Genomic DNA, 9,771 nt, shown 5'->3' with positions numbered 1-9,771 from the left:
ATTTTCCTGCTTTTGCTTTGTTATTCTGAAAATTAATCAGGAGTAGAGCTGAACACAGATTAGCCATCACAGTGTTAGTTTCCTACAAGGTAGTATCTGCATTTTTTTTTCCTTTGTGTCTCAAACCTAAATGAGCAGACCAAGAGTTTGTATCTGCTCTCTGATTGGGATAACTCATTAGCCGAGTACTTTCTGAAGAACTGCTTGGTGGTTTTGCTCTCAAGCATTTCCTCTAAATGTTCTGCACGCATCTGGAAATCATTCTGAAATATGGAATGTCACATTTTGAAAATCTTAACTTTTAAAAGTGAAGATAATTCTCTTTCTTACAGCAGCATACCAATTCTGGGCTGTTAGTAATCTCGTCATATTGCAGGTAATTCAGAGTGGTGTTTCTACTGTTTAGCATGTGTTTAATGTGGAGCAAAGAAGGAAGGGAAGGTGAAGATGGGATGTTTATTTGTGGATGCTTTTGGTGTGTTCATCTTTGCATTTATTGCCTAGCATGTCTATTTCAGTAAGAAATAAAGCAGTTTATTAGCTACTTTAATATTTTTCTAGCTAGACTAGATGTTCTAGACTAATTTAATCACTCTCTTAGCCACACACACAGAAAATTTTGCTAAAAGCTCATGAAGTGTGTCCACTATTGAACTTCACTTCATATGTATAGATGCCTTACGACACATAGGCTTTCCAAGCATGGTGTGGAAGACTTGGGTGTTCAAGATTGCAAGAAATCAAGTTAGATCTAACATCCAATAAGAAATTTTGAGGGAGGGAGAGGGGATACAATTAGGCAGCTACATACTCCTGGGAAGCACTCCCAAGATTTCAGCCATGTAGCAAGGTCAGCTGGTTCTCATGAAAAACAATGAAACTGCTGAATTTTGTTCTGAGGCTTCAGTATGGCTGGCAGAAGAAAGGCTACTAAAGGTATTACTTAGTAATTGTGCCACAGGGTGTTTTCTGCACTACCTGGACACAAAATAAAGCTAAATCAGTGATGGACATACATGCTGGGAAGATATTTGCATGGATAATAAAGTTTTGCCTTTTTTTACTGCTGCCATTCAAACATTCAGTAAAAGCACTTGGCAAACACTAATGAATTTGTTCCCACAACAGAGGCAAAGGCATGACAGCCAACAGTTTTCAAATTTAAGTATTTAAAATTAGACACCAAAGTGTTTTTAGAACCCATAATAAAAGTGATTGAATTTTTACAACTGTAGAATACTCACAGCTCTCTGCAAGTGGCTTCATTATTCATACAAAATATAAGCATTGGTGGAAGACACACAATTTTTCCCACCAGTGTGGAAAGAAAAGCCTCATCCTGTTAACTGCCAAGCTCTCATTCAGGGAGTCTGTATTTCCTTGGTTCTGGGACAGCAGCAGCTGGTGCTTTGTCACTGAGGCTGCTGCTAAGAATTTTGAAACAGTGAGAGTTTTGAACTGAGCTCTGAGGGCTGGACCATTACAGATAAACTGGTCTGGCAAATAACTGGATGTATGCTTATTTACATTGTATCAGTTTTCAGCCCCAGAGTCCACAAAACGAGAGCAATAGCAACAACAAAGTTGACCGGTGCCTTTCATCAGCAAAAAGTATAAATATATAGAGGGGGACCAAAGGCTTGGTGAATTGCAACAATGTCAGAAAAACAAGGATAAAATTAAAAAGTAGTTTAAAGTCTCATTAAGATATGTACACAGGTTGAAAAAAAAAGATAGAAAAAGTTTTTGTATATAATGCTAGCAAGCAGAAGATATCAGGAAGGGAGGGAGGAAAGCAAGAGGGAACCTCAAATCAACCCTCCTGACCTCCACAGATAAGAATCATGTTGTTTAAAGAAGAACTTGCATTTGAAAAAACCTGCATATTTCCTAAGCAGAAGTCTGCTAGAGTTCTGCTTTAAAAGAATCTTGGGAAGACTAGATTTATCTAGCATCATTTTTTTTCCCCCCCCCCTCCTGGGACAAATATTTTTGGGTGCTTATTGGATTTTTGACCCATCCTATTTTCACACCTGAGGAATCTCAACCTTTTGGATAATTTTGCCAGATACAACTTCCTTCCCAGACTGACCTGACCTGGATACCCACCATGCACAACAGCACTGCTGGAACTCCGCACGCGGCTGCGACGTGTAACGAGACTTGGCCCACTCAGCCGCTGAGCTCTGAGTTCTCACTGGGTGTGTTGGTGCTGCTGGCTTTCCTCATGGTGCTGCTGTGTGTGGTGACCATCCTTGGAAACATCCTGGTGATCCTTGCTTTTGTTATGGACAGAAACCTGAGGCATCGGTGTAACTATTTCTTTCTGAATCTTGCTGTTTCTGACTTTGCAGTAGGTAAGTCACCAGCTGTGGAGCCATGTGCTGATTGTGTTGTAGGACTCTTTGGAGAAGCACTGGTGTTTATTTTCTGTGTGTTTTCTTCTGAGAGAACTATTTCCCAGCTGTGTCTGGGGGAAGGATGAGGAATGGTGGAAGTTGCATGAAGTATTTGAGAAGCCTATGATTTTATTTTAGAAGCTTATGATTTTTCAGAAAAACAAGGATGCTATGTTAAGCAGGTAATATTTAATGCTTCAGGATAAAATACTACTGTGGGAATTTTATGGAAAAACAAAGAATGGGAGTTGCTTGTGGAGAGTTTTGGCTGAAATCCAGATAGTCAGATCAAATAGAGCCTATATTGTCTGACAGATCTTGCATACATAGTCAATACATTGTGTGATTACATACATGCTCAGTATCTTCTTCTTTTCTGCTGTCACACAATATAGAACATCACCTGAATTTTGTGACTAAATAGTGATGAATGCTATTTTGAAACATTTTGCTGTACTTGCTCTGTCTAGAGTAATGCCTTAGGAATGTATGTTTTTATAGGCAGATAACACAGAATAGTGTTTACTTCAGCAGGTAGTCAACTGCTCCTTCCTTTAGCAGATAGTGTTAATTGGAGAGGTAACAATGATACATAATAAACATGACACACCTTCCAGAGAGGTATTAATTATAAGAACGTCACTAGTACCTAGGTTATAATAGAGGTCCTCTGGTTGCAGGATAATACAAAGGCTTCTATGTGGCAATTCCAGCCAGTATTGATCAAACTTTCATCAGATACTGCAGAAATGTTTCTCTGTTCTCATGCAGTTCAATGCTGGCTGATGTGAGCATTCGTTTTTTTTTCACAGGTGTGTTCTGTATGCCGTTGTACATCCCTTATGCCCTGACGGGGACATGGCACTTGGGAAGAAGCCTGTGCAAGCTCTGGCTGGTTGTGGACTATCTCGTGTGCACAGCTTCAGTGTTTAACATCGTCCTTATCAGCTACGACCGTTTCCTGTCAGTTACAAAAGCTGTAAGAATAACGTTTCTATTTATTGCTTTATATATGCTGGGATTTCTATAAAACTCAGAGTGTTTCACAATTAACACTTTAAGCTAAAGGGTGCTTTGTTATTGGTACCATTTTTTAATGGAGAAACGATGTTCCTTCCATGTTGCACTGGGACTTAGAGATAGGACATTGCCTTGCCTATTATTTCAACGTTACCCTCATGCCTGCACTAGAAATTATTTAATTACACTACATAGAAGATGGGAAGGTCAAGGTGGGAAAGGGACAGAAGGCATGTGGAGAACTTGGGACTTTGGCCATTAGAAGTGGTGGTGGTGATGAAAACTAGATTGAGTCAAGGATGTGATAAGGCTTAGATAAATTTTGTAAGAGGGTATGGAGAGACATGTGAGATGGACTGAGTGAAGATCAGATGAAGATCTGAATTACCACAGGGGGTGATTGACATGTGCTGACAATGAGCAGTTGATTGGAAACTGATCCCTTGAAGTAAAAAGAAATATACTAAAATATGTGGAGAGGTAAGAGATGTTTCTTGAGAGCTGTTGTTCTTCTGTTTCAGAAGGTATTCAAGGAATCAAGCAATAAATATTATTAATTTAAAGTATTAAGTAATTGAATTACTTACTATTACTATTAGAATTAAGTAATCAATATTAACATTCACCATTTCTAAGCTCTACTTTATATTTGGTCATAGAATCATAGAAAGGTTTGGGTTGGAAGAGACCATAAAGATTACCTGGTTCCAGCCCTCTGCCATGGGCAGGGACATCTTCCATTAGACCAGATTACTCAGAGCTCCATCCAACATGGGCTTGAACACTTCCAGGGATGGGGCATCCACAACATCTCTGGTCAACCTGTTCCAGTGCCTCACCACCATTACAGTAAAGAATTTCTTCCTAATATCTGATCTACACCTACTCTTTTTTGTTTAAAAGCCATTGTTCCTTGTCCTATCTTTATTTGCCCTTCAGAACCTGTCTGCATTCAGGTCACCTTTCTTCTCCAGGCTGATGAGTCTGCTTGCTTGAATGACATGTTTCATATTAGACTGGGAGGTTCTCATTTGGGAAATACTGATACGATGCCTAATCACTTTCTCTTCTACCCTAGTGGTGTGGTTTTACAGTTAGTTTTTGCTGGTTTGTTGGTTTTGATTGTTGTTTTTTTAAAGCTGGACACTAAAATATAAAAATCTCTGCATTTAAAATAATAATGAAGATGAAGATCTCAGAATAGGAAAAATGTAAATTAAAGGGTCTCTTTAACCTAGCTGAGATCCATGTTCTTATGCAATTGCTGATGGTCTTCATTTACATCATCACATTCTGGTTTTCTTCTTTAGGTTATTAGGATGGAGTGAGTCTAGGAATGTGTAACAGAGCTGTTATCCAAAGAAAAGACATCATGCTTCCTCATAGAGTTGGAATCCACCTCTGCCTCTGCTGCAAACCTAGCCTGTGGTCCAGACTTAACAATTTGTGGAGCTGTGCCCAGTTTCCTGTTTTCTGACTCTAAATTGAGCTGGTTGTGGTCTTGCACAGGGCAGCAAATTCATTACTGCAAACTTGGAGCTGTGCACACGAGATAGTCATGTAAAGCTAATATGATGCTTTAAGATATAGAGGACTCTGAATCTTCAGGCTACAGATATTTAAAACAGAAAATTCAAACCTATGTGTATAACCCACTACTGCTCTGATACTCAATGGTGAAATAGGGGCAATGCCCTTGGTATGGTGTGTGGCTGTGAAGGTGTCATTCATTATTTTTTGTGTAGCATGCAGGTGCTCTCCTAATGAACAGCATAGAAAGCTGATGAGGAGGGCAGCAGTTCTGAGGAAAGCCTGAGATGCCAAATGTTGAACAGTATAGAGGAAATAAACTTGTCTGGGTTTTCATTAGCTTATCTTCTTGTGCTATGAAAGATGGAGGGGACCAAGAGTATGGCTGGGGTATTACAAGGTGGGCTTAGCTCTTGTATTTTCTAACCTTGGATGATTTTATTTTAATTCTTAATATGCTGTCTGGGTAGACATAAAAGCATAAAGATTTTCAGTAGTGGAATGAACTGCTTACAAGGTAAGGCTAACATTAAAATAGGGTGATTCAATAAGGCAGGGGTGTTACAGTATATGTCTGGGATAGAATTTTCTGCTATGGCAAGAGGAAACAGTCTGAAAAATTATATGGTCTGGTGTTTGCAGTCTCATATGGCAATCTGTCTAATATAGAAGGCTTCTACTTTTCCTGAGCACGTAGGAACTCCCACAGCTGAGCCTGGGCTGATGAATCATAAAGCTATTCCTTACTAATTCCTTATTGCTACTTTACTGTGTGCTGGAAACAAGCTATGCCCTTTCAGATGTGGAAGCCAAATGATAGTTTAGCCATCATAATTTCTACTCCTCTCCTATGTCCAGTATTGAAATAAATCACAGAGCTGCAATGTAAGGAGAACAAGACTAGCAGTTTTTCAGAGCCTCACATAGTGAAGACATTCTAGGAGTCTGGGGACATACAGAAAAAATACTGTATTTGGCTTGATTACGTATGGGTTTTTGACATAATTTTCCCAAAATGTTGTCTGAATATGTGATGTGTCCTTTTTCCCTCGCAGGTATCTTACAGAGCTCGGCAGGGAATAATGTCCAGCCCTGCCATCCAGATGGTGGCCATCTGGGTCTTTGCCTTCCTCCTGTACTGCCCAGCCATCCTGTTTTGGGAGCACCTGGCCGGACACAGCGTGGTAGCAGCGGATCAGTGCTACGCCGAGTTCTTCGACAACTGGTACTTCCTCCTGTGTGCATCCACCCTGGAGTTCTTTGTGCCGCTGCTCTTGGTGAGCTACTTCAACATGCACATCTTCCACAACATCCAGAGGCGCCAGCGGCGTGGCAGCGTGCAGGGCTGTGAGCCTGCAAGGAGCAGCAGCCTGTCCTGGAGGTTTTGTGGCTTGCCAAGGCCAGGGGCATCATCTCCTTCATCAGAAGCAGAGGACAGTGTTTCTTCACTAACGAGGTCATGGAGACCAGCAGTGGTGGCTAATGTTCCATCTCAAACAGAAACCAGTTCTATGGCTCTCAAAAGGAACTTTTCCACTTCTTTTTGTTCAAGGACTGGATCAAAACTGCAGCGGGACAAAAAAATAGCAAAGTCTCTTGCCATAATTGTCTGTGTGTTTGCCATTTGCTGGGCCCCATACTCTTTATTAATGATTATTCGTGGGGCCTGCCAGGGAACTTGTGTCCATAACTTCCTGTATGAAGCAACCTTTTGGCTTTTGTGGATCAATTCTTCTTTGAACCCATTTCTTTACCCTCTTTGTCACATGAGGTTTCGAATGGCTTTTCTGAAGATATTATGTCCCAAAAAGTTTGCAACATTGAGATCTGTTAATACGCCTTCTTTTTAGAGAGGTAAAAGAAGTGTCTTGCAGATAAGGTTCCTCTGTTATTTAGTGATACCTTTTCATATGTATCATTGGCATAAATAGAGGAAGAAACCATTTGTTTACTAATGACATTGTGTAAGAGTGCAGCAGAGTTACGAAGTTTCCTTGATACTGATAATTTTCAGGATCTCATTTTTGGTTTTGCTGGTATGATGCCAGATTGATTACCGTCTAGTGCATTGTAAAGAACAACAAGCTTTGCTGGATGTCCTCTTGGTTTGTGAACGTGATGTGTATTTTTTTCCTTTTCTCTTTTTTTTCCTTTCTTTTGTTTAATACAAAGAGCTGGCACTGTGAAAGAACTCTGCTATCACTGTCTTCATAGAGAGTCACTGGAGGGAGATACCTGCTCATGTATGTGTTTAAGTAAAATTTGTGTCCTATTTATGAACCTAAAGCTATCAGTGAAGAAGCGATTCTGCTGCATTTTTAAAATATTGTAAAAATACTCATGGAAGCAGTATATTATTATTTTATAAGCTATTATGAAGACAAGAGTGTGCCTTCTCCTTGTTATAATCCCCATAGTGAGCAATATGAAAGTGAGTGGACTGCCTAACTTGCCATATCTGTCCTTTTCAAATTTTAAAGTAGTGCATACCTGGCATTGCAGGACAAAGTACATGTAAGTTGGTAATTCTGAATGATTTTCAGAGAATGAAATTTTACATACTAAGAGAATTTTGAGATTGGTTATCAAAATTGTCAGACATAAATGGTTGTTAGTCTTATCACCTCTTTTTTCACCTGACAGTGCTGCCTCTTTGGTCACACTTAAATGATATTTAGTAACAGATCTGTGCACTATGTGATTGCCTAAAAGATAGGCCAGGTTTGGGCACATGATCAAATTCCTGTTGAATTAGTAGAGCAAGCTAAGTTCATACTGGATTTATGATTTTGGCTGGCTGTGCGAGAATAGACAATAGACTCTCCAGTGAAAAGCTTTGCAAGTGCAAAGATATTCCATCAAAATGTCTGGAACAAATTTGATCTGACAGAGTGATTTTTATACTAGATCAGTTCTTTGTGTCCTGTTACTGTGACATTATATGGATATCTCTGCCACAGAACAAATATCAAACTGGATTTTTTCAATTAGGGAGCAAGGACCATATTCACTGCTTGAGAATGAGGTTTACAGGAAGCTGATACAGAGATGTCTTAAGCAGCTCTTAACAAAGGAGTTGAATGTCCAGTGCTGAAAGGAATGAGTAGATGTGTTGGAGAAAGCAATGGAGTTTGATTACACCCCATTCCATGTGCCAAACTTTCTTACCTTGTATTGAGTGTTGCAACTAACTCAGAAGGCTTTCATGGATGGGTAAGTGAGATTCACTGGTTACAGTTTTTCTCTCCTTTTATGTAATTTTATTCCTCTTTGTTTATAAATATAAAAATGTATGAAGATGGAAAGAGAAATCTGATGCACAGAAAAATGAAGACTAGTAGTCAATTTAAATAGTTTTAAAACTAATTTGAAATTGGCTTTAGAAATGTTGCCATAACAGAGTACTCCTTTGCAAACACAATTCAAATGCATGGAAGCAGCCTAATTATAACACAAAAGCTGATGGCTTTGAAGAGCTAGAATGTCTTTCTGTTCAGAGGTCTGGAACTGAAGACTTCTCTTGCCAGTTTTCACACTGTTGGAAGATTATCTTTCCCCATTCATTCTCGCTATGGTCCTTGCCTCACGTGGATAGTGTTACCGATTGTGAGCCTAATTGCTAAGAGAGATGCAGCTTCAGGAGGAGGTCATTGGTTCAGCACAGCTGTTTTTACTGTCATGAGCTGTGGTGCTGCCATAGATTTTGTGGGGTTTGTTTTTCTGTGATGCCTAAAATGTCTAAACACACACACAGAGTTCAAACATTTATAGAATAGCTGGTGTATTATACATCTGTTAAACAGAGAATCTGAAGATAGGCCCAAGATAGAAATGAATTTGAGTTGTCTGCTTTTCTACCCCTATGCTTTTAGTATAAAAATTCAGTTTGCATTTTGTGTTTAAAGAATATGTTATTCATTTTGGAAAAAAAACCTACAAGATTATTGTCTAGATAAACTAAGTCTACATTTTGCAGTGCTGGAAAACTAGTTAGGGAATTTTCCAGGCAGCACAATCTATAGCAAATTTGAAACATTTCATGGTGAAGCTACTAGAGATCAGTGTTTTTTTAGAGTCTGTTTTACACACACAGTGTTCAAACTTTTTTCTCACACCACTCCTGTGTAATAGACAAATTTGTTGTATTTTTCTAATTGTTGAAAATTTTGCTTAGTGCTCCCAGGGTAATTCAAGCACTGGGTTGCTGTGCCCACAGGTTTAAAATTGTCTTTGTCAGGGTGGCATCATAAATATTTTCCCTTGTAAATCATAAATCAGACATATCTCAGGGTTATAAGATACTTATTCAGCATTTGTTCTTATGCCCTGACTGAAATGGATGTTTCTTGCCAAAGAGTTTTCTAACCCAGGTGTCTCTAACCAGTCACTCATCCATTTCAATATTTCATGTCCTTGAATTTTCTTCTGTCTTTGCAGAGGTTCAGTAGGCCTTCTAAATACATGGTGACAGTAGCTATATGACTTTGTGGGCTTCAACTCAAATCACACCTTTTTTTTTCTAATCTGACCCTCTCAGATTTAAAAAAAACCCCAAAAACTCAACAAATAAAAAATACATGTTGGAAGAAATTGTGTTATCTTTTTTTGTTTATTTCTGGAACAAATACTAAATTCTAATGATTCTCCTAATGTCCATGTCCTTTATTTTCCAAAAGAAGGACCACAGAGATTTCCCTGAGTGCCACACAGGACTATGATTAAAACTTCAACATTTGATTTATTCTCTAATTTTAAAAGCAAATTAATACATTCCCCTTGCTCACTAATTCAGTAATTTTATCAAAGAAGACAACCAAGTTGC

General features: G+C 38.9%; 1 protein-coding gene across 1 annotated transcript; it reads left to right on the top strand.

Annotated features, from left to right (window-relative positions):
* The first annotated feature begins 1,851 nt into the window (after positions 1–1,851).
* LOC111924925 (histamine H3 receptor-like) lies at positions 1,852–9,539 on the top strand. Its single transcript, XM_023921223.2, has 3 exons — positions 1,852–2,357; positions 3,212–3,378; positions 6,005–9,539. The coding sequence occupies exons 1-3, from the start codon at positions 2,111–2,113 to the stop codon at positions 6,797–6,799; spliced, it is 1,209 nt and encodes a 402-aa protein (XP_023776991.2). The 5' UTR covers positions 1,852–2,110; the 3' UTR covers positions 6,800–9,539.
* Positions 9,540–9,771: the final 232 nt, after the last annotated feature.

Source organism: Cyanistes caeruleus, chromosome 1 (assembly GCF_971803275.1).
Source record: "Cyanistes caeruleus chromosome 1, bCyaCae1.hap1.1, whole genome shotgun sequence".
NCBI lineage: Eukaryota > Metazoa > Chordata > Aves > Passeriformes > Paridae > Cyanistes > Cyanistes caeruleus.
This window is presented reverse-complemented; position numbering and strand designations above follow the sequence as displayed.